Below are 26,381 nucleotides of genomic sequence, written 5' to 3'. Positions count from 1 at the left end.
TCTCCTGCTGTAAATCCTTAGTAATGCTATAACTGAAATTAAGATATGTTCATTGAGATAAAACAAGACCTTAAAGTACCAACAGGGTCCACTTCTAAGATTTTAATTTCAGATTAAGGGGTATAACAAATATTGAATGCATGACTAATGACATCGATAACTAAAAATGGCAATTCAACAAGAAAAGATCTCTCATCAGATAACTGATCACATGGGATATATGAGAACCCCTTGCCTACAAAAGTGGAAGTAGACAACAAAGGCCTCAGAAATGTTAGACATCAGTTATTGCCAATTTGTGGCTGAGGAACTGCAGGAGCAGCTATACGTCTTTGTCTATCACGGAGATACAAGACTGTCAAAAGGCAGGCAACAAGTGTAAGTATAGTCACATTGCCATCATCAAGAAGAGTTTTCTTCAACCATTCCAATAATCTGGGAAGTATGTCAGGCAGAGAATCAATTAATGCCACCTGTAACAAGGTCAAATCTTGTTTGGTTAGTCTGTTTGCGAATTCACACAGATAACATACATAAAAACTATCCACCATGAGCAGCCAAATAAAAGGTACTGCCCAACAAAATAATATGTCAGCAAGAACAAACAATGCAGAAGTTGAATACAAAAGCAACTCCCCCAAACATAGATATTGATTAATGAACAGACCAGAAAAATGGTAAAAGCAACAAAAGAACTCACAAGGCTGCTCCCAGTATAATTCTTTCTCAACCATACACTCATAAGTGCAAGCATCACAGGCAACTTGGCAGCAGCATCAGTCTCTAAAGCCTGATCATAATATCTTTTCGCCAAATGCAAATCAAGAGGAAGCCCTTCTCCATGTTCATGCATGAACCCAAGGTTGAACATAGCCTGGGCATTCCCTTGTGAGTGAGCATGCATATAAGCCTCCGCAGCACGCTCAAAATCTCTATCAGTGCCCTATGAAGCAAAAATCAAACATCAATAATGAATTGCAAAGTATGCAAGCTACCTTGGTATTCATATTGAGATTCACATGGAAAAACTCACCCTGCCATAATAATAGGCATCCCCAATCAGTAGTGCCGCATGTTCATTACCCTGCTCTGAGGCATGCCACCAAAGGGTATGTGCACGTTGATGTCTTTCAACATCAGAACAAAAGCCTGACTTTCCTATACATATGTCATATTCTCCATACTTGTCAAGAATCCATGCAGCATTGCTCTGTGCTACCTCATATCCAAGTTCAGCCACCCTTGAGTATAACAGTAGAGCTTTGCCAGTTTGACCTTTCAAATAACACTCTAGAGCCCATCTTAATAGAGATCCGCAGGGACCCCTCTCTGCGACAAGTTTATACAATATAGCAGCCTGGGACAAAATTGAATTTGAAATTAACCCTAAGCAAAACAATTGTAAAAGTGATGCTTAATTAAAAATCACATGCCAAAATGAACAAACATTTGACATGATAGACACCATGTAGAACCATACCATAATGATTCATAAAATGAAACATTTTCAAATATAAAAACATAAACTTTGTTGTAAACATAACACAAGAAACAAACTCACCATAGCCAGATCCTTTTTCAGACCAATGCCATTGTGGAACATCTTTCCAAGTTGATAGAATGCCTTTGGTTGACCAGTATTAGCTGCTGTTATAAAATGCCTACAAGCTAGCTTTACATCTTTTTTTACACCCATTCCTTTCAAGTATAGAACACCTAAGCTGTAATGTCCATTAGGGTCATCATGTTCTGCTGCCTTTTTGAAGTATTCTTTAGCCTGAAAAGAAAAACTGAAAACAGATGTAAAATGGATTCCTATGAACAATAGCTTCCCTAACCATGCTACAATGAACAAACTCAACATTTTAGCATCTTAGTCACGTGCCATTATAGAATATTCCAAATGCTCAACAACAAAACAGAATATGACATAATGTCAAACATACGAGGCGGGAAGTTTAGAAAAAAATTGTATCTTGTATTCATGGAGAAAAAGGTTTAAAAACAGATGTACCATGCTAAGAACTACACTGATGACCACACTCTCAAAGATTATTTTATTGATCAATCACTTACCTACTAAAGAAAACCAACCATGAATTGAAGAATCTACAATGGCCTCTGCTTTGAATTCAGAAATTTCAGACATCTTATAGGACTCAAGTATTTTTGTTTAAATGGAAAGGACCCCATTATTAGATAGAAACAACATAAAAGTATATGCGCTGAACTTTATATTCTTTTTTTGCAAAAGTAAACAAGTTTCTGAGAAAAAAACTATTAAAAAAAATCAGTTAGTAAATGATACATGCACTTAATCTCACCTTGGTAAAGTTCTTGCTATCCACTCCCTGACCCTTGACATACAAATAGCCAATGCCATTATATGCAGAAAACCACTTTTGCCTAGAAGCAGCCTTTAGCCACTCCAGTGCCTTGGTGTAGTTCCTCTCTACTCCAGAACCTCGTGCATAAATTTCACCAAGAAACTCCATGGAATGTGAATCCCCCTTCTCAACAGCTCTATGAAACCATATTAATGCTTTTGCATGATCACGGCGTACCCCTCTCAAACCAAAGTAGTAGAAGATACCAAGTCTATACATCGCCATTGCATTCCCTTTCTGGGCCTGATATTCTATAATCTGAAAATCATCATCTTCCTCACCACGTGATTTCCTTAGTGCTTCTTTGTTCTCTTCAGCTCCATCATTTATCCTCACTGGCTCAATTAATGGAGATTCTTTGGCACTGAAAAAGCTAGCAACTGCAACTGCTGCAAGTTCTGCATAAAGCTTCACAGACTTTTCATGCATCTGTTACAGAAAGCAAGATTATATAAAACACCTGTTTCATATGCAGTTAAAATAAATATCATTCATTTTCCTTATATTACCAAAAATTTCAAATATTGAATTAGGCTACTCCTACAGGGGTATTTTAAACAGATTTTGCCTAACAATTTTACTTTGTAATAATTAATTAGAATAATCTGCCTTTTATCTTGAACCAAAATAACAATGTTATGCTATTGTGAACTTTATATAATCTGCCTTTTATCTTGAACCAGAAAAAACAATGTTATGCTATTGTGGACTTCATACTGACTTTCCATCAAACAAAACATTCAAGATATATGAATGTGCTTAAGATGTTTGAGATCATAAACATAAAACCCCAAGAATGGGAATTTTAAACGCTATATATATATTGAGGTCTGACAAGGTGATTTCAAGCTATCATTTGAGAGGTGAGCCAGTTTGGGAAGAATTTAAGGATCCATCATCCACCCTGCATCTGGTAATGGATATCCTAGTGCTGCCAGGTTGATGACATCACACCTTGGAGCAAGTATACTGTGTAAGTTGAGGTATTTCCAGCCTTGTAGAGTCAAAAAAGTAGTAGTGACCACCGTCATTTCATAGGGCAGTCATAGCCATCGCCCTCACTTTGCTATTGGAGAGGCATAAATCAGATTACACTACCTACCAACACCATCTCTTGCAAAGCCATTATACAGGTTCCCATATTTTACTCAGGTCATTGCATTGACAGGGTGCAAACCAACGAATTCTCAAATCACCATAGCATACTCAGATCGTCATATAAAAGGGTGCAGGTCAATAAACTCTCAGATAGCCATAGCCAAGACACACAGGATACCCTGGCAATTTCATCAAGAAGCAAAGTAGATGCCTGTGGTCTGTAAGTGATTATTGATATTTTTCCAGCACTGTGTCATGTCCCCTCCCTGATCGTCATATATACATAACAATTATTATTATTAATTAATATAATAATTAATAACAAATGATTATTTGAAATTTATTTATTTATTAAATATTATTATTTAATTAATATTTATTACTAATAATATTCTTGGAATATTCAAATAAAAATAAATTAATATTATATTATAAACATAATTTATATGTTATAACTTATAAATAATAAACATAATTTACATATAATACCTTACACATATACGTTGGCGATTGAAAGCAAGTAATTGTCAAGCAAAAGACATGCTAACAACAGCAAATGGTGAGATGCTACTTGGACCCAATGATAATTATTGGAAACAATTAAAAGTGGCTAATTGAATATGAAAACATTCAACAATAAATTGAATATTATTGAATTCCACATCGGTGAGTTTAGTGATTAAAGCTTTATTAATTGTAAAACATTATTTACGTTTTGAGGATGGTCGACTATCGCCAGACAGAGATGGTGATTAGAAGGAAGCTATCATTGCCGACCCCATAAAGGTGACAGAGACAAATACGTAGCCACATAAACTGGAGGAACGATGATTTGCCACAACTCTCCCATCAAATCTCTTTGCCGGATATTTAAGGGAACAGGTCGACTCAAGACATATATCCATATATCACGCCGTCTTAATTTGAAATAGGCCAAACATTTAGAGACTTGTGATCGGGTGATAAGGCACCATGTGGACAAATAGAAACCACCGATCAGAACAGATCAGAATTGTATTAAGCTACAGGCGGTAGCATCCTTGACCATGATAGTATGCATGGGGATGTATTCTCACTATAGGAAGTTCGATAGTACTTCTATGCAGAATTTAATATTAATAAAAATATTAATATAGAGTGCATTATGTATTTAAAAAGGATACTAAGTACAATGATAGTGTCAGATCTAATGATAGTGGCAGACCAGATCTGACACTGCCATGACCAGCCACCAAACATATTACTAGCAAGTAATGTTTAGTTAGTAGTATTAGTAATTTATATAATAGGATATTAGCTAATACACAAATAATTGGTAATATATTACTTAATTTACGTATTTATTTATGTATACATATACTCAAATCAGAGTGAGAAATAATATAACGATTGTAAATATAGATGTTGATAATAATATAATACCTTTAGAAATTAGTAATAATTTACATAAATGGTAATTAATAAATACGTAATGATCTATAAATGAATCAGAATAAGATTAACTATTTAGTATGGTAAGATAGCAAGTACTTAATGGACTGAATCAGAATAAGATTAACTATTTAGTATGGTAAGATAGCAAGTACTTAATGGACTATAGAAAGATAGAACATTCCAGATTTGATTCATGTTAAGGTGGTCTTGACTCTTAATCAAGTTAGTTTAAAATAGATTAATTATGGTTAGAATAGACCAAATCCTAGTAGGGGACATTACACATTGTTGATATCTGCAAATCCTAGACCGATATACAAATATGTAGCAATTTAAAGGAAACTCCCAAACTTGGCTGTATGCTAGAAATTTCTGTTGCAAGTTGTGGCTAAATTAGTGTTAATTTGTGCATGTTTCAAACCCTACTGTTTGGGCTAATCTTCCTATTAAAATAGTTCAAAACATATACATCATAACCATTCCAAAGATGTCATCGGACTGGTGTCCTACATTTTACATGTATTCTACTATCTAAAGTATCATTTTTACATGTATATCAAAAAGGCCATAGCCCTGTGTTAGCTCACTTGGTTTTACATCATGAACAATATATAAGAGGATTAGTACAGCAAAATTGCCTAATGTGTCAGTATACATATAGCAAAAAGGACCACACTGTTCAATGAGCTCCTAAAACTCTCCCCAGTCCTAGGAGAAGGCTCATCTGGATCTTCAATCTTGAGTCTCTGCATATACTGTGCCAATGCTTCAATCTCCTTCGGATGTAGCATATACATATGTTTCTTGAAGTATTGAACAGACTGGATATCTTCCTTGCAAATCTGAAGAGCACCTTCCCGGACCAGAATCATGAACCTGTCTTTAGAGATCTCCAAGACAGCAGAATCTTGTGACATAATGTAAAAATGTGTGAGTTTACTATTAAACCCAGTAAGCCTCCTCCTCTTGTTTTGAAAAACCTCTCCATTTCTTTCTTTCCAGATAAACCACGGGACTTCACAAGATAGGACAGACCAAAACCGATTCATCCTAAGGTCAAAAGATTCTACAAAACCAGCAAGGATTTCACTCCAAGAAGGACCAGGCCGATGGTTCCAGACAATAGGAGAGCCAAGGAAGATGGACCACACACCACGAGCAAAATCACATTCAAAAAACAGGTGTTCAAAAGACTCCTGGACATTACACACACCACACCTAATAAGGTTAGGACCCTCAACAAATAAAAAAGAACCAACAGCTAATTTTTTCAAAAGAAGAAGCCATCTAAAACAAGATTTCTTAGGATCAATGGAGGAATGCCAAAAAAAATCAAAAACAAATTGCCACCTAGACTTAGGCCAATCAAGACCCCAACACTAATTAACTTGAGTGAAGATTGAGTAGTCATCCTTCAACATCATGTAAATCTGCTTAGTAGAAATGTCCAAAAAAGAAGAACCATCCAGCCATTTTAGTTGCTTCAAAAAGGAGTCAGTATCCAGAATCTTACTAGGGAAGAAACAACCTGTAGCCTTACCAATAAGAGAGTAGGTTTTCTTTTGTGAGGGAGGAATCCCATAATTAGAGCTGATCTCAGTCCAAGAGCCAAGTCGGTTGTCAAATAGTACATTTGCTAATAAGAGAAATACCTTTTTCATTCCAGATCTTAGCAGAGTAGCTTTGAGTCAGAGCAAGAGGTTTGTTATTTAAGTTCACCCCCCACCAAATAGATCTGTCCACAACAACATATGAAGGAGAGTTGCCTATAGCATCCTTAGAAAGGAATAACCTCCTTACCTATGACCATGCCTTCCATAGTGAAGCAAATACATTAGAACCAAACACCACCATGTTATAATCCCCCAATACAACATCACATAAAGGGATATTCTTCCACTTTTTGCCTTTTTTTATAACCGACCTTTCAATATTATTTCTGATCAGCACCTTTTAAGGTTCATTACCATACAAAGCTTTGACAATCCATTTGGAGGCTAAGGCAATGCCATGGGCCCTGATATCTTTGATACCCAATCCACCCATAATCCTTGGTCTGCAGCACCAATTCCAATTCACACAATGTCTCTTATTATGACCCATCCCATCAGACCATAGAAAGTCCTTCATGATCTTCTCAAGCTTATCGGTTTGGTAGTTAGCAAACACCCATGCAGAGGCACAGTAGATATGATGAAAGGAAAGAACCTTTTGAACAATTTGCACTCTTCCAACCAAGGAGAGAAGGTGAGTCTACCATTTTAAATGCTTCCTCTCAATTTTAGAGTATATCCAATGCCACATATCTTGAGTAGAGGGGTTAATAGAAAAGGGAATACCAAGATACCTTACAATAGAATTCGGACCAGCCCACTACCAACCTTTGCAGGGGACCCAACTTGGAGGAACATAAGACCAACCAAACACTGTAGATTTGTGAGGCTCCAGAGGCCAAACAAAAAAATTGTAGTCTATTCATAGCATTATCAAAGTTTTCCTCATTCAAAGCTAAAAATAAAGCAATATCATCAGCAAATTGGGCATTGATCAGATCATCAACATTAGGAAGAGTAAGTCCTCTGATAGAAGGCCCAAGTGCAAGAGCCCTCAGAATGTAGAAAAGAGCATCAGCAGTAATGGCAAACAAGGTCGGGGCAATGGGGCAACCTTGCCTGATAGACCTCCTTAGAGGGATAGGTTCAGAGAATTCACCATTAACCTCAACAACTGTGGAGGAATCCTTAAAAAGAATATCAATCCATCTACAGAAGTAGAAAGGAAAACCAAAAGCTTGTGACATTCCTCTAATGAGGGGCCACTCAATTTTGTCATATGCTTTCTCAAAGTCCAAAAGAATCATTGCAACATTTTGGTTATCAGCTTTAGCCCAATGCATTGCCTCCCAACTAGTAACCAAGTTTTCCAAAATATATCTACCTTAATGAATCCAATATGGGTGGCAGAGATGAAGAAGTTCAATAACCCAGCAATCCTCCTTCCTAATACTTTTGCAACAATTTTGTAGGAGATATTCAGTAGGGTAATAGGTCTCCAGTTTTTAACCAGAGTCTTATCCCCACCTTTAGGTAACAATATGATGACACCTTTATTGATGTTCTCTCCAAGGGATCCCTGTTTAAATACATCTTCATACAAAGAAAATAGTTCCAAGCTTATCCATTCCGAGTGCTTCTTATAGAATTCAGTAGGTAACTATCTATCTCCCTATCACTCTTCCTCTATCCCCTCTCTCTACCACTCTCTATCTCAGGCTCTCCTCTCTCCCCCAAGATCTAGAACTACCATTATATGTAATCTTGTAAACATTTATAAACTTATGCTGCTATTATACATTTTAAAGTTTGAAATTATGAGTATGAATGATGAAATTTCAAATATTGAGTGTTTGGAGATCATATGACGTATAATGTTTCAATTATGGCTCTTATGTTCTCTAAGTGCGTTAATTTCTTTATGTTTTTTTATAAAACTACGGTTTTCTTTTTGTTGAGTCCTTGCCGAGTCTTTTGCGAGTCTTTCACAAGTCCGAGTCCGAGTCCGATTTTTTGGTTTGCCGAGTCTGTGGCGAGTCCGAGTTTTAAAACTTTGAATTATAGAGCCCTCAACAAGAAAACAATCAAGAACCGCTACCCCATCCCCAAGATCAATGAGTTGATAGGTGAGCTCCATGATGCAATGTACTTCAAGATTGATCTATGATCAAGGTATCATCAAATAAGGGTGAAAAAGGAGGATGTGCATAAAACAGCTTTCAAGTGTCATTATGGGCATTATGAGTTATTGGTCATGCCATTTGGGTTGACGAAAGCACCACATTTTAGTCTTGCATAAACCAAGTATTTATCAAACAATTAAGTAAATTTGTTTCTAGTTTTCTTTGATGACATCTTGATTTATAGTAAGACATGGGAGGATCATGGCACAATTTTTGGTCCATCCATCTCAAGGTGGCGTACTTGATAAGATGCGTGAAGGATTTCTGGTCCTTCAACTCTTATGAACTTGGAAATCTGGCCATCCTTCCTATTTGTAAGACATTTCTATTAATTCAAAATAGATTGCTAGAGGAATTTGCTATATTATTTCTAATCAGATATCTCTTGATGAAATAATAAATTAATTCTCAAATGGCTGCCACCAAATATTTTCTGAATATTATTTATTGCTGCTCTCAATTTCTATTCCAATTTATTCTTCAATTGATTTCTGAATACTTCAAATTCCTTATCCATTTCTATTTCCAATAGCTGTCTTGGATACTGTGGTGACCTAATTCACACATCGCCCCATCGCAGATGGGAACCCCCTGTTTTCGCTTTTTTAGGTTTTGTCCTAGCTCTGCATTTTCATAAATCTTCATTTTGAGAGAGTTAAGAGTTAGAGTTTTGAGGTCATTCCGGGCCAAACTGAGAATTTATGCTCAAAATTGAATTTAAGTTTTGTCATCAAAGTGTTCAAAAGGTTCGAAGGACGAGGATTGCAATTGCTTTGGGTCATTTCTAACAACCTGCTCTTTTTAGAAATTTTTCCTTTTTCTGCTTTTTTCTGCTTTTTTTGAAAGTGGCATCTAGGTTTTGTTCTTTGAGCTAATTTATTACTACCCATTTTGTCGAAATTTGAAAATCTCACCTCTAGATGTAAAAAGCAGGGCTTCATAAATTTTGCTTTTTTTTGAGATTAGGGTTTTGTTCTTTAGGTTGTTTTGATCCTACCCATGTCTTCAGATTCGAATAATTTTGCTTCTAAGTGTAAAAAGCAAGGGTTTGAAATTTTTTGCTTTTTCCGAGATTAGGGTTTCAATCCTCATGCCAAATTATTCCTACCCATGTTCTCAGATTTTGAAAATCATGTCTTTTAAGGGTAAAAAGCATAATGCAAACCCTAATTAGGATTTTGTTCCAGAAGATCAACCATTTTAACAGTATCCATGCTCTCAGATTTCAAAAATAAGGTCTCCAAGTGCAAAAAGCAAAATGGAAATCCAGATTAGGGTTTTTGTCTAGATGAACCAGCAAGGTATGAACATAGCATGAACACTGTTGACTAAGTCAAAAGGAAGGCAAGTGAAATGGCACATTGAAAATTTCGCCCAGGTTGACGAAATAAAAATGGTAGACAAGTTCGACAGGGCTCAAGGTTAAGCAAATGGAATGGCAAATGATCAGCCAAAATTCAATTTTGAGAATTACTGAGAGTTTAATGATCAGCCAAAATTCAATTTTGAGCATAATCAATGTTTGCCAAGGCATTGGAGAATTGTCCAAGTAAAATTGTCCGACAAATATTAAACTCCTACCAAGGGTTAACTAATCCATGGCAAGAGTTATTCAAGCTCCTACCTAGGGTTAAGCTTATTTGTACACAAAATTGTCTGACAAATTTTCCAAGTGCACCTCATAGCCAAGCTAAAATTGTTCGACAAATGGCAAACTCCTACCGGGGGTCGACTAACTCATGGCGACAGTTAACAAACTCCTTCTCAAGGTTAAGCAAACAAGAAACCAAGGCGTAAAAATGGTTAAGTATATGCAATTTTCACCATGTCCAACACTTTCAAAGTTCCCCTTAAAATTATGGCCTGAAATAAAGATGGCAAAGATTCATCCAAGGCACAAACAAACATGTCAAGGAATTTTCAAAGTCCGCCTTGTCCATCATACCTTCAAAATACGCCTAGGCAAAGGTTAACCATGGCACAAGGAAGATGTGCAAAGTTCACCAAAGCTTGAGAAAGAATGAAGGGCCCACTTAGGCGAAATTGAAGATGACATGGCAATGAAAGATGACATGGCATTTAAAACAATCAAAGTCAATAAAATATATGACATGTCAAGTTCGAACTTCTAGAAGAAGATTTAAAGCAAATAAAACTTTCTAAAATATAATGGAAGCTTCCAAGGATCAAGTTCGAATTTCTAAGAGGAAGTATAAAGCATTAAAAAGTTTCTAAATATTGGCAATCATCTTCCAAATTTCCTTCTAGAAAAAAGCAAGGATGAAGTTCGAATTACTTAAGAAGGAGAACTTTCTCATTTTTTTTAGAATCTTCCAAGCAAAGCAAAGAGTTCGAATTTCCTAAAGATAGAATAAAACAATAAAGCTTCTAGAAGCAACCCAAGAAGCTATAAAGACAAGTTTTTGCCATTACTTCTCTTTGCCAAATTCAATAAGCATAAAATCGCTAAGAGTGATCAAGGTAAGCAGTTCAAAAACATAAAAGATTATCAGATTCATGCCAAAATCTGATCATATTATCAGATTAGCCTTGCGGAAGTAGAGCAAATTCAAGGGTTTGAAGGAAATAAGTTCGATATTCTCCTCAAATTCACCATTAATAGCAGATTAAAGGTGTAAATTCTACCTTGATCATCTCCAGAAGAAGGAATAAAGCAGATTCAAGAAAGAAGTTCGAATTCTTCTTGAAAATCACTCCAAAGTCTGATTAGATTTTAGGAGGATCGGCCATATAAAGCAAATCTAAGGGTTTGAAGGAGATAGTCAAGAAGTTTAACAAATTCGCCATTTACAGCAGACTGAAGGTTTGCTATTAAAATTCTGATTCTATCATTGATCCTTCTTGAATCCGCCTTGGAAGAGAGAGAGAATCCAAATCTGTGCATAGTCTTTTTAAGACTCATTCAAGCCTGCACTTCACCTTGTCCAGAAGACTATCGAATCTACCTTTGATAAAGAAGTAAAACAAATTTGGAGAAAGATACATATCCAAGACTCATCCAAGATCATCTTTGACAGACTTTTGATGCTCTTCCAAGTAAAAGGTGAACTTTTGTGTAAACCTGCCCTGCCAAGAAGAAAGTAATCTAAATTTACATATCCAAGGATTTGGAAGCAAATGAAATTGTCCAATTGCTGCAATCATGATCAGACCTCTAAGCCTACCATGATCAAAGAGAAGGTTATTCAAATACGTCATAAGAAATACAGTTGAAATTTGTCCAAAGATGTGGGAAGTTCGCCATATCATGTTCAAGGGAAGAAAAATTAAGTTCCAACTGAAACCTGTCCAAAGCTTGTAAATTCCACCAAGAAGAAAACATTCAAAGTTGAAATGTGTTTCACAAAATATGGCAAGACATGATCCAGGTTCGCCAAGGGTTGGACAAATGAAGCATCACACAAAAATGAAATAAAAAGATATGATAGAGATGAAGACAAATTGTCTGATCCATCTTGAAATTTACCATGGACAGCAAGCACAACAACTCCCAAAATTCACTAAGTATAAGAAAATAGTTCATGACAAAAGAGACGCATGATTGTCCAAGCTCACCAAAACATGATGGATGAAGATTCACCTAAAGATGACTGTACAAAAGTTCTTCCAAGAATCGATCCAAAACAATCCGAGACATGAATTGTCAGGACAAACAAGATTCAAAATCAAAAAAGTTACGGAAAAATGATTGTCCAGCTGACATAAAGCATGCCAAGACATAGAAGGTGTGCAAATTGAAAAAAAATCCTTCCAAACCCTAAGGCATGAACAAATTGTTCAAACCCTTGCAAGTTTGTCAAACAAGTTCAAATCCATTCCAATTATCTAGGCATAAATGGAATATGTGAAGATGCCTGATTAAAGCTCTAAAATTTGATCAATTAATAAAGACAATCAAACTGAAACGCCATGCTAGGGGGATACAATTCTGATCACAACTCACATGAAATCAGACCAGCAAGTTGGAAAACAATTTTTATTTTCCAAAATTTTCGGAAATTACAATTTTCACCACTTAGAAAATTTTAAAAATTTAAAATTTCTAGAAAGTTCTAGAAGACTCCTGGATGAAATCGAATTTTTGAGAGAAAAAATAAAACTTTCCACTTTGGAAAGATTAAAACAAAAAAACAAAAAAAAACAATAAAAATTATTTAAAATAAAAAAAAACAATAAAACAAATCAAAAACCTCTAAATTTAAGAACCCTAAACTCCATATATTTTCAACCAATTCACTTTCACAATTCATTATTCCGGTTGAAAATTTTGGAGAGCATTTGAAAGAAGTTTTCTCTCAAATTTCATAAATTTTGGATTTTTGAAGAAGAATTGTCTAGAAGATCATTTTTCTAAGTGTCAAGGGTCTAGAAACTAAACACTTTTCTCTGATTTTAAGGCAGATTTTCAAAATTAGAGGTAAATTTCAGTCATAAAGAGGATTCAAAAACTCAATTAGACTGAATTTCCTCATCTTTCTGTCTTATTTTTCATTAAATTCTTGACCAAACCCTTTAAATGTTGAGGCATGGACCAGCTAGGACTCGAACCTAGGACCTTCCATATGCTGCTGGAGTGCTCTACCACTGAGCTATTGGCCCCTCTTGGACCAGTCCATCGTCGGTCCGGGTATGGCTTTTTTCCAACACCAACATGTTGAGACATGGACCAGCTAGGACTCGAACCTAGGACCTTCCATACGCTGCTAGAGTGCTCTACCACTGAGTTACATGCCCCTCTCAGAGTATGGAAGGTCCTAGGTTCGAGTCCTAGCTGGTCCATGTCTCAACATGGTGTCAAAGCCAGGTCCAGGCTAGGAGCCCCAAGCACACGAGAGGTGTGGCTTAAGGGGGGGGTGTTGGTGTTGGAAATAAGCCTCACCCAGACTAATGATGGACTGGTCCAAGAGAGACCAGTAGCTCAGTGGTAGAGCACTCCAATAGCGTATGGAAGGTCCTAGGTTCGAGTCCTAGCTGGTCCATCTCATAACATGGTATCAGAGCCAGGTCCAGGCTAGGAGCCCCAAGCACATGAGAGGTGTGGCTTAAGGGGGGGTGTTGGTGTTGGAAATAAGCCACACCCAGACCGACGATGGACTGGTCCAAGAGGGGCCAGTAGCTCAGTAGTAGAGCACTTCAGCAACGTATGGAAGGTCCTAGGTTCGAGTCCTAGCTGGTCAATGTCTCAACATGTTGGTGTTGGAAATAAGCCACACCCAGACCGACGATGGACTGGTCCAAGAGGGGCCAGTAGCTCAGTTGTAGAGCACTCCAGCAACGTATGGAAGGTCCTAGGTTCGAGTCCTAGCTGGTCCATGTCTCAACATGGTATCAGAGCCAAGTCCAGGCTAGGAGCCCCAAGCACATGAGAGGTGTGGCTTAAGGGGGGGTGTTCGTGTTGGAAATAAGCCACACCCGGACCAACGATGGACTGGTCCAAGAGGGGCCAGTAGCTCAGTGGTAGAGCACTCCAGCAGCATATGGAAGGTCCTAGGTTCGAGTCCTAGCTGGTCCATGTCTCAACATGGTATCAGAGCCAAGTTCAAGCTAGGAGCCCCAAGCACACGAGAGGTGTGGCTTAAGGAGGGGTGTTGGTGTTGGAAATAAGCCACACCTGGACCAATGATGGATTGGTCCAAGAGGGGCCAATAGCTCAGTGGTAGAGCACTCCAGCAGCGTATGGAAGGTCCTCGGTTTGAATCCTAGCTGGTCCATGTCTCAACATGGTATCAAAACAAGGTCTAGGCTAGGAGCCCCAAGCACACGAGAGGTGTGGCTTAAGGGGGGGTGTTGGTGTTGGAAATAAGCCACACCCAGACCGACGATGGACTAGTCCAAGAGGGGCAAGTAACTCAATTGTAGAGCACTCCAGCAGCGTATGGAAGGTCCTAGGTTCGAGTCCTAGCTGGTCCATGTCTCAACATGTTGGTGTTGGAAATAAGCCACACCCGGACCGACGATGGACTAGTCCAAGAGGGGCCAGTAGCTCAGTGGCAGAGCACTCCAGCAGCGTATGGAAGGTCCTAGGTTCGAGTCCTAACTGGTCCATGTCTCAACATGGTATCAGAGCCAAGTCCAGGCTAGGAGCCCCAAGCACACAAGAGGTGTGGCTTAAGGGGGGGTGTTGGTGTTGGAAATAAGCCACACCCGGACTGACGATGGACTGGTCCAAGGGGGGCCAGTAGCTCAGTGGTAGAGCACTCCAACAGCGTATGGAAAGTCCTAGGTTCGAGTCCTAGCTGGTCCATGTCTCAACATGTTGGTGTTTGAAATAAGCCACACCCGAACCGACGATGGACTGGTCCAAGAGGGGCCAGTACCTCAGTGGTAGAGCACTCCAGCAGCGTATAGAAGGTCCTAGGCTTGAGTCATAGCTGGTCCATGTCTCAACATAGTATCAGAGCCAGGTCCAGGCTAGGAGCCCCAAGCACAGGAGGTGCGGCTTAAGGGGGGGTGTTGGTGTTGGAAATAAGCCACACCCGGACCGACGATGGACTGGTCCAAGAGGGGCCAGTAGCTCAGTGGTAGAGCACTCCAGCAACGTATGGAAGGTCCTAGGTTCGAGTCCTAGTTTGTCCATGTCTCAACATGGTATCAGACCCAAGTCCAAGCTAGGAGCAACAAGCACACGAGAGGTGTGGCTTAAGGGGGGGTGTCGGTGTTGGAAATAAGCCACACCCGGACCGACGATGGACTGGTCCAAGAGGGGCCAGTAGCTCAATGGTAGAGCACTCCAGCAGCGTATGGAAGGTCCTAGGTTCGAGTCCTAGCTGGTCCATGTCTCAACATGTTGGTGTTGGAAATAAGCCACACCCGGACCGACGATGGACAGGTCCAAGAGGGGCCAGTAGCTCAGTGGTAGAGCACTCCAGCAGCGTATGGAATGTCCTAGGTTCGAGTCCTAACTGGTCCATGTCTCAACATGGTATCAGAGTCAGGTCCAAGCTAGGAGCCCCAAGCACACGAAAGGTGTGGCTTAAGGGGGGGTGTTGGTGTTGGAAATAAGCCACACCCGAACCGATGATGGACTGGTCAAAGTGAGGCCAGTAGCTCAATGGTAGAGCACTCCAATAGCGTATGGAAGGTCCTAGCTGGTCCATGTCTCAACATGGTATCAGAGCCAGGTCCAGGCTGGAGCCCCAAGCACACGAGAGGTGTGGCTTAAGGGGGGATGTTGGTGTTGGAAATAAGCCACACCCAGACCGACGATGGACTGATCCAAGAGGGGCCAGTAGCTCAGTGGTAGAGCACTCCAACAGCGTATGGAAGGTCCTAGGTTCGAGTCCTAGCTAGTCCATGTCTCAACATGTTGGTGCTGGAAATAAGCCACACCCGGACCGACGATGGATTGGTCCAAGAGGGGCCAGTAGCCCAGTGGTAGAGCACTCCAGCAGTGTATGGAAGGTCCTAGGTTCGAGTCCTAGCTGGTCCATGTCTCAACATGGTATCAGAGCCAGGTCCAAGCTAGGAGCCCCAAGCACACGAGAGGTGTGGCTTAAGGGGGGTTGTTGGTGTTGGAAATAAGCCACACCCGGACTGATGATGGACTGGTCCAAGAGGGACCAGTAGCTCAGTGGTAGAGCACTCCAGCAGCGTATGGAAGGTCCTAGGTTCGAGTCCTAGCCGGTCCATGTCTCAACATGTTGGTGTTGGAAATAAGCCACACCCGGACCGACGATGGACTGGTCCAAGAGGGGCCAGTAGCTCAGTGGTAGAGCACTCCAGCAACATATGGAAGGTCCTAGGTTCGAGTCCTAGCTGGTCCATGTCTCAACATGGTATCAGAGCCAAGTCCAAGCTAGGAGCCCCAAGCACACGAGAGGTGTGGCTTAAGGGGGGGTGTTGGTGTTGGAAATAAGCCACACCCGGACCGACGATGTACTGGTCCAAGAGGGGCCAGTAGCTCAGTGGTAGAGCACTCCAGCAGCGTATGGAAGGTCCTAGGTTCGAGTCCTAGCTGGTCCATGTCTCAACATGGTATCAGAGCCAGGTCCAGGCTAGGAGCCCCAAGCACGCGAGAGGTGTGGCTTAAGGGGGGGTGTTGGTGTTTGAAATAAGCCACACCCGAACCAATGATGGACTGGTCCAAAAGGGGCCAGTAGCTCAATGGTAGAGCACTCCAGCAGCGTATGGAAGGTCCTAGGTCCGAGTCTTAGCTGGTCCATGTCTCAACATTAAAGACTTAATCTTTAACAGGCTGAAAGTAAAATTTTCAAAAAGAAGAGTTTAAATCAAAATTAAATTCTGAAAATAACAGAGTTTTCATGTGTTTTTACAGGTAGCCATGAAGTTCGCCAGCAAGGGAGCGCAATTGAAATCCAAACTCAAGTCCAAGTGGAAGAATATCACTAACATAGATCTCGGACATGTTGATATGGAAGAATTTAAGAAAAGAATGTATGGACATGATGGGCATATTCCTACACCTATTACTCACAGGATGATGCAAAACGGAATTGTCCAGGCAGCTGGATTCCCACCAGCCAAAGAGTGTGTCGAGTTGATTGTCGAATGTGCTTTGCACTATAAAACACAATCTAGAGAAATCATTGCACGAGATGGAAGGGTCTTGGCTAATCTTTCAGAATTGTCTATCCAGGAGACATTTGGTATACCTAAACACGGTAAAACTACCTATAAGACCAAGGAGCAGGCCCGGAGGGTTTATGATAGTCAATTCGAACTTTGTGCTGCGAATGTAAGCAAGTCTTGGCTTGAGAAGAAAAGACCTCAAGGAAAGGTGTCGAAGTATTTGCTGCGTCCATTCTTCAAGGAAGAGTATGGTGATATCATCCTACTGTTGAATAGAATAATGGGCAGCTCTAAGGGTCAACTATTTTAGACATGGATGTACTATTTCATGGATGAAATCACCTCAGGAACCAAGATATTCAATTGGTCCCGCATAATCAGTGATAACCTTCATGAGCAGTTGATGAACTTGGAAAGGACAAAGACATTCCACATGAGTTCCTACATAATTTATTTGTTGGCAGCCACTTACAGATATTCAGGATTGATTTGCAAAGGCATGGTAGGAGGTGATGAGAACAAATTCCGATCATATGATTGTTATCCTCAACTGCAGCTCAAGGAGAAAAGTTTCCGAGCCCATAACGCATTCCTGAAGTACATAACAAGAACACTACAAGGAGGCACTCATAACCAACTTTCTCATGAATCTAAAAGTTTGATCACCCGATATGGATCCTGGTTTATCCAGTTTCCGAAGTTCACCAATATCAAAATCCAAGGTTTCACTGGTCATCCCTACCGATTGTCAATCTATCCAACCAATAGGATGGTCCTGTTGGAAGTTCTCAAACAATTCAAGACATATCAGAGTTTCAAAAGAATAAGGCAAAAGGCAGCCGTATCTTTTCCATTCTTCATTGGAAACATGGACGAATCTTGTCCAACTGAACAAACAACTGAAGGTGCCAGGCTTGAAATGCAGTGGTATCCTTTTACTTTCTACCAATCCAGAACTAATTATGATCCTCACAGTAACATTAGATCAGTAAAGGAGGAAAGATTCAGGCATAAAATAGATATAGAAGATTTCTGGGCAAAAGCTGCTGACGAGTACGAAATCAAGAAAAAGTTACAATCCAGGCTATCTGTGAATTTCATCAGAGAAACTCAACCTTTTCTCGTACCAGATCAGTTAGAAGATAATGGAGAGCATACTCAACCTGGTTTTGATGAGCATGCACCTCTTCCTCCTATCAAGTGGTCAGAGTCGGATCATGCAGACTTAGCCACCCTAATGCGGCTAGTCATGAAATATACTAGGTGGTCGGTTAATCAGTAGTGTCACAGGCTGAAGCAGAATAATATAACTTTGACATATAATCTGATGGGAATAGCAGAAGGATATTCTTCAAATGAAGAAGCAACACAAAATGCCAAACCAAGTGAGGATGCTAAAAGGAAGGGAAAGGCAATTGAGAATGAAGAACTTGTTCAGAAAAGGTAGAGGATATAACCATCTCATTCTGCCACATCAAGGAATGGGAAATACATATTAAAAATTGATGAACCATTGGTTGAAATAGAAATTCCTTCTTCAATTCATGAGGAAAATGCAGAATTAGTCCATCAAGAAGATGAACAGCCACCATCACCTACTGGCACAGAAATCCTAGAATCAGAGCATGACACAGATATTAAAGAGGAAGAATTCCAAGAAGGGATGATTTCTGCTCTCCGGAGGATTACACGTGACATAGAAACAAAGGATGACCAAGAGGTAGAAGGCATTGAGCAGTCCACTGTTCTTGAATGGCTGAAGGAGAGATTGAAGATGAATACACCAGTAGTAGAAGAACAAGAAAAAGATGGCATGGCAGACTTCTTGGCCAGGTTAGAGCAAACTGCTGTGAAGAAGCCAGCCAAGAGATATTCTACTATCCAGAGAGATGAGACACGCAACCACATAGTGCAAATAGTTGTGCCTAAAGTGAACAAAGCAAAGGGAGACATCACTCCTCATGAGTTTGAGATCACCACTTTTGACTTAGGCACAGTCACAAAAACCCAAGCAAAAGATGACTTAGATAATTCAGTTGCTTCTATAAAGGCAAAACTAAATGAGGAGACAGAAAAGAAGAATGAGCATAAGAGAGAAGTAGTGCCTGAAGGAGTACATTCGACAATTAACTACTAAGCCACTTGATCAAGCCAACCCAAAAGCTCTGTTACTTTTGGACTCACAGCAGGTAGTCAAAAGATCTAAAGAAGATGCAGTGACAGCCAGAGAAATCAGGGATTGGATGGAAAATACAAAAGAAGAGGCAGCCAAGTTCATGGAAGAAATATCATCAGCATATGAACAAACTTCTCTTTGCTTACCAGGATTGATAACATGGCAGAAATGTGGGCTGACTTCCAGGATGTCCAGGAAAGAATCATTTCATGCCTTCAAGAACTCAAAGGAATCTCATCCCAAGAGTTGGTTAATCACAAGATAATTGAAGCAGGAGCTGCTTATGATTTCCACAGTTGGCTCTGGACATTGGTTGCACGGAATGAGGTCTTGGAAAAGGTTCAGATTGATGCTGATAAAACAGAGGAGCGGATAAGGGCCATTCAGGATAAGATTTTCCTTAAAGTTGTAGAAATAATTGAGAAAGAAACCATGCGAAAAAAGGATATGCAGTTGGAGAATTTGAAGATCAAAACACAGGATATCTTCTTTGCCATCACAGAACCGGTCTTGAAGAGTAATCTGCCTAAAGCATCGAACCTCCTTTCCGTCAGAGATGCCTTTCAGAAACAGCAACTAGACTGGGAATTCACCTTTGCTCTTTATGCAGATGACTTAGAAGGATTGGAATTCAAGGAAAACCTATTGCCACATGTCACAATGGAAGAAGTGGACCAAATTGTGTCCAAATTCAATGAATATCAAAAGAAAGGGATACAATCGTAAAAAATAGCATCTTGCGACACTTGTCTCTTTTGTAATTGATCTTTGATATTATTTTGGGAAACTCTATCTAGGGTTGGGTTGTTTAGAGCTCAGTCGTTGATCTTAGATCGATCTCAGCCATTCATTTTTCTTTCAAAACTCTATATAAACCCCCATTCTCTCATTTCATTGTGTGGTGGAGAGTTTTATGAAATTGTTGCACATAGCTATTTGAGTAATAAAATATTCATTATAAGTATTGTTTTGAAATCTTTTTATTGCTAAATGGTTGCATGGTTACATACTCCCTTCAACAATTAGATTAGATTTGCTTAAGTAATTTGTTTTCAAGTTGTTAGATGAATGATAGATCTGATAGTATTGATTGGTGAAATCTTGCTCATACTTTTGTTGGATGGATGATTTCCTTTCAATGTGCAAAGTTAGTCTAAGCTGTTTTTAATATGGATGTTTAACTTCTACTTGGAATGATATTGTTCAATTGTTGGTATTCTTCCTAAGTATGAAAATCTTAAGCATGACCTTAGAAGATTGCACCCGCTTTGCGTAGTTGTCCAAGTGTAGCGAAACAAAGAGTGGTTATCGATTTCATCCAGTCATTGCCGTCTCTTGAGTTCATAGGAATAGCTTAGACGTAGTATAAAATCCCTAAACCCTCATCCTTTTTTATCTTTTCTTTGAAGTCCTAAACCAGAAAATCCAAAATCATAGAACATAAGTTGTTAAATCTGCCTAAGTTCAACCTGTGAATGATGTTAGTTAACAAACGTAAGTCCCCCTTGAGATTCTTAGCACACACTACCCAAGCAGCTATCCCACTAAAGTCGCTCATTCGCACATATAGACCTTGGAGTCACCTTGTGGTCTTTCTCACAATCTTGGCACAAGTAGTGATTTTGTTCAAGAGAGGATAGGGTATCCTTGTGGTATTTTATTCTAAGTGTTTGGTAGATGATAAAACATACACCAACAGATACCCACTTCACAAATGAGTCAATCTCCTTTTTATATCCTCCATTGTCGGATTAAAAGTCACAACCTTTACAAAGGTCACAACCCCCTTAACTAACTTGCTGCTTTTGGTAATAGCTTTCATAGCTTTAATTAAGAAAACGCTGCCTAACAAATCCCTATCGACCCCTTAGGAGAAACGCCTCTTTTATATTCTGAATTTATCAAGGTTTTCAAGCAGCAAACCTATTTGATACTGTTGCAATATTGCTTATTATGGCAGGGGCATGACACTAGGGCATAAGATTAGTGCCCAAGGGGTTAGGGTGGATGATAAGAAGGTTAAGACAATCATTGATTGGCCTCCACCTAAGAATATAGCACACTTCAGAGGATTCTTTGGTCTATTCATCAACTATTACAAGAGGTTTATCAAAAAAAATCATAGCTAGTAGCCTTAGTAACAGATTTGACAAAGGAGAGTTTTTGATAAGCTCAAGGAGGTAATGAGTTCATATCATGTTTTGAATATTCCAGATTTTTCACTTCTGTTTTATGGTGTGACACTTCAAGAGAGGGGATTGAAGCGGTTTTGATGTAAAAAACACCCCATTGCAGTCGAAAGCGGGAAGCTCAAAGAATCAAAGAGGAGTTTTTCTATCTACACCAAGGAGATGCTAGCCATCATGCATGCATTAGCCAAGTTTAGAGAATATTTGGTTTGAGGGAAATTTGTGGTAAATACACATCATAATAGCTTGAAGTTGTTCCTCAATCAAAAGGATTTTAATGATAGATAGCAAAAGTGGGTAAGTAAGTTATAGGCCTATGATTTTGGCATTGAGTGTTAAAAGGAAGAATAATGCAATGGCTAATGTGTTATCTATGAAACCTTATTTTGTGTTTTATGACTGATATATCTACTAATTGGAAGGTTTCTAGAATAGCTGAATTTGCCAAGAGCACATTTGCTCTTGATATTTTGGATGGCAAGGTACAAGATGACAGGTCCAAAGTAGTTAATGAGCTTGTCCTTTATAAGGACCGGGTATATCTTGTCCCAAAATCAAAGATGTACCAAGAAAATCTTGGTACATGTCATGGCAACCTCTAGCTGCTCACCCGGCATACTACAAGACATACAAACAAGTAAGAGAACATTTTTCATGGAAGGGACTCAAAGGTGATGTTGTGAACCATTTAGGGAGTGTTTGGTTTGTCAACAAAACAAAGTAGAACATGTATTTCCAACCGGTTTGTCACGACCTTTACCCATTCCCCATCAAAAATGCAAGAGCATCTCAATGGATTTTATCACAGATCTTCCGTAAGTACAAAGATGCAAAAGTGGATAGACTCACTAAGTATGCTCATTATTATTATGTATATTTAGAATACAAGGCTCCACAAGTGACTGTTTTGTTTTTTAGAGAGGTATTTAACTAAATGGACTGCCATGGAATATTGTGAACAACAGAAACAGCAGGTTCATTAGTTTGTTTTGACAAAAACATTTTTGAGTGAAAAGTATAGAATTGTCTCCAAGCATTACTTATCATCCTCAAATAGACGGGCAAACAGAGAACAAGTGAATAGAAGGATATTTGAGGATTTGTGTTACAAGACAGCAAACAACATGGGTTAAGTGGCTCCACCTTGGAGAGTATTGCTACAATTCTACTCATCACATGTGTATAGGCCCAAAATCAACAATAGATGTATGCTGATCACCACCCAATTGGAGAGAGCTTTAAAAGTGGGAAACATGGTTTTTTTCGAAGTTACAACCTTATAGGCAGTCATCCATCAAGGGGAGTGATGCAAAAGATCTCAAGCCCTAATTTTAAGGACCTTATAAGATCATACAAAGGATAGGTGGGTTGCATATGAGCTGGAACATCCGGAAAACAGCAGAATTCACAATGTCTTTCATGAGTTGTGCCTTAAGAAGGCTCTTGGACAACATGCCACACCTACTTTAGAGCTGCCACCACTTGGTGATAAAGGAAAATTGATTTTGGAGCCCAAAGCTATCATCGACTGACGGAGATGAAGCTAAGAAACAAGGTCATTCTAGGTATTTGATGAAATGGAAGAGTCTCCCACTCAATGAAACCAGACCACACCACACAGGAAGGAGTGGAGATATTTGAACATCAAAATCTGAAATTGGGGAAAGAAGAACTGACATGTCCCTTCTTTCCTAGCCGACCTCCAGCACCCTTATAAAAGAAAGCGTTTTAAAACACTATACATGTATAGAAATTTACAAATATTATATTAATATATAAAATATATTAATATAAATTAATTTTTAAAATTTAAACTGGCACCAAAATAGGGACCTATTGGCCCAATCCAAGGAAGGTCTAAAAGCAAGTTTCCATTATTCATTTGGGTAATTCCTAAGTTTACACTATTGGTTTAAAACCAAAGCTTCCACAATAGAGGACAATACCCCTTGACTGTGAAATCTTGAGGTCTTTCCAGGTGGTTTCAAGCTGCTGTTCGAGAGGAGCACCAATTTGGGAAGAATTTAAGGATCCATCATCCACCATGCATCTGGAAGTGGATATCCTTACGCTGCCAGGTTGATGGCATCACACCTTGGAGCAAGTAAACTGTGCAAGCTGAGGCATTTCCAGCCTTGTAGAGTCAGCAAAGGAGTAGTGATCACCATCATTTCATAGGGCAGTCACAGTCATCACCCTCATTTCCCTCTTAGAGAGGCATAAATCTGATCACACTACCTACAATCTCTTGCAAAGTAAATATTTTAATATACGGATAGCCCTATTGACAAAGCACAGGTCATCTCAGGTTGTTGCATTGACAGGATGCAGACCAGTGAATTCACAGATTACCATGCATAACCAGATGGTCACATAACAGGGTGCAGGTCAGCAAACACTCAGATTGCCATAGCCAAGACAACAGGATACCCCAGAGAGTTCATTAAGAGGCAAAGTAGATGCATGCAGTCTGTAAGTGATTAATGATATTTTTCCAGGACTGTCGATATCTGCTAACCCTAAACTGATATACAAATATAGAACAATTTGAAGGAAAATATCCCTGCACTGTTATTGTAACCTGAGACCTGACTGTATACCAGAAATTTCTGTTGCAAGTTCTGGCTACAGTATGTTATTATATGCATGTTTTAATCCCTCCTGTGACTGTCTCTCCTCTATTTTGTATATGAATATCAAAACTGTATCACATATTGCAGACAGAGATCAAATACATAACTGTATCACTCATTGCAGCCAGGGGCTATTACAGTTTGCAGCATTGGAAAAGCTTTATAAGAATTATAGTACAATTCTTAAACTCCGGTTAATCCTTAACCTTGGTGTTAGCATGTAGTTGCACTTGAGTTAAAAATAGCTTTTGGAAGCATATAAGCAAGGCACATAAAAGGTTATTATTGAGATATTCTAGGATTCCAAGGTCATGCCTTGCCTGGAATGATGACAGCGGGATATAAAAGTCATAATGGCTTCCTCTCTAAAGTGGATTTTTCCCGTTCTCATAGATGCAGGAACATTGTGACTGGCAGTTTGCCCAAAAGGGGCCTACCATTCTTCCCTTAGGTCAGTCTCTAGGCTATGGCAATGTAGACGGTTGCAAGGCGTTCAAGATGGATAAACACCTTGATCTCCTCAAAGCAGACAGGAAGACAAATGATAGGACATTTAATTTCTGTGCTAATTTCTAGGATTAAACTTTAGGACTTAAAATGAATAGATAATCTATGTGCCGTAGTTTTAATTTTTTGACCTGTCCAGCCCAGATTAAAATTCTTAGTTCCCAGTGATGATAAATTGCTATGGGAGGGAATGGACGTTGCCTACTTAATGCAATTATACTTCATATGGAGATTTCTAGAAATAGCTTGTGCTAAAATCTTAATATATCTTTACTCCTCGTCATCCTGATCAAGGTGTGTGATCGGAAACATTGATGCAAACATAACACACACACACACACAGGTTTTTCCAGAATCGTTCCTCGTTCACTAGATTTGACTGCGAAAACCTATGTTCATAATTCAATATAATATTTTACTTCCACTTATTTTAAAAACAATGATAAAAAACCATCAAAATGTACCTGCTGGCGATGATAGATGTAAGCCAGTGCCATCTTTGACTGAAAATTCCCACCTTCTGCAGCAAAATGATGATACAAGAAAGCCTTTGCATCGCTCTGGTCCACTCCATTTCCACTCCCATACAAAAACCCGAGTGTTGATTGGGCATGTGCATGGCCACCATCAGCAGCCAGCTGAAGATCTGTTACAGCTTCTTTCATGAGTTCTGGATCACCCTCACTTACAGCAAACATCATCTTATTCAAACCAGAAACATATAAGCGGCCATCTGCAGATATATTTTCGTTGCTCGAGGCATCCTCCAAAACCCTTCTCCATGACCCCGGATCAAGCTCCTCCTCTGATCTGTCCTCTGAATATCCAAATTCGTCCCATTCTTCAGAATCCTCCATTGCTACTGTTTCAGAAGCCTCAACCGTACCTCCGTCTCCACTCCCTGCACCTCCTTCTCCGTCCCCGCCTTCTTTTAAGGCATCGTCATCATCTAAAACCAAAACAATGTGACGTCCAGTTGCCATAATTGGCGTAATTACAAGTAGAAACACGAAGAGTATTTTGAGGAACTTTGAACGCATCAAGTAGCCCATATTATCTGTAAAATTCGGATTCAAACGATTTTCAAGCAACCTTAGGAAGTAAGCTTTCAATCTTTCTGATTAAGGAATTTTCAAATGGTGAAAAGAAATTCTGGTTCAAATGATTTCCAATCAACCTTACGAGGTAACATGTAAATAAAGGCTTCTGGTTAAGGAATTTCTATTGGGAGAAAGAAATTCGGATTCAAGTGACTTTCGATTAGTCCTACAGTTGAGAAATTTCACTTGGGGTTTCGAAATTAGACGGGATGGTTTCTTCCACTCCTGCAGAGGGGAGCGACGGGGAATGAGTTGAAGTTGCGCCAAGCGTTTGACAAAAAGGCTCGAGACTAGTTATATATGACAGGGTTGCATTCACTGCCCTTGGATCCAAATATATGCGCCCGCAGCCGTAGATTCCTGCTCAAATGACGTGGGACGTTCAGATTGGCTTCAAAGTAAGCAGCCGGTCCACCATTGGTTTATGTAACTTAGCATTTGTAAGTTAATATATGTTTAAGTGTAATTTTTTTATTTGTGTATTGGAGATTTAAAATATGAATTTAGAAACCAATTTGTAAATTAAATTGATAGTTTAAAATATAAATTAAAAAATCAATTTGTAATTTAA

At 39.3% G+C, this 26,381-nt stretch overlaps 1 protein-coding gene and 1 non-coding gene across 2 annotated transcripts; one reads left to right on the top strand and one right to left on the bottom strand.

Moving 5' to 3' along the window:
* On the bottom strand, nucleotides 1-26,111 carry LOC131039376 (ERAD-associated E3 ubiquitin-protein ligase component HRD3A). The gene is made up of 6 exons (XM_057972108.2): nucleotides 25,175-26,111; nucleotides 2,325-2,816; nucleotides 1,562-1,777; nucleotides 1,034-1,357; nucleotides 701-943; nucleotides 1-473 (listed from the first exon to the last, which is right to left on the bottom strand). Exons 1-6 carry the CDS (start codon nucleotides 25,760-25,762, stop codon nucleotides 282-284), a joined length of 2,055 nt encoding a protein of 684 aa, XP_057828091.2. The 5' UTR covers nucleotides 25,763-26,111; the 3' UTR covers nucleotides 1-281.
* On the top strand, nucleotides 16,368-16,439 carry TRNAV-AAC (transfer RNA valine (anticodon AAC)). Its single transcript has one exon. It is a non-coding gene; the product is annotated as a tRNA-Val (tRNA).
* Nucleotides 26,112-26,381: the final 270 nt, after the last annotated feature.

The sequence above is a fragment of the Cryptomeria japonica genome, chromosome 10 (assembly GCF_030272615.1).
Source record: "Cryptomeria japonica chromosome 10, Sugi_1.0, whole genome shotgun sequence".
NCBI lineage: Eukaryota > Viridiplantae > Streptophyta > Pinopsida > Cupressales > Cupressaceae > Cryptomeria > Cryptomeria japonica.
This window is presented reverse-complemented; position numbering and strand designations above follow the sequence as displayed.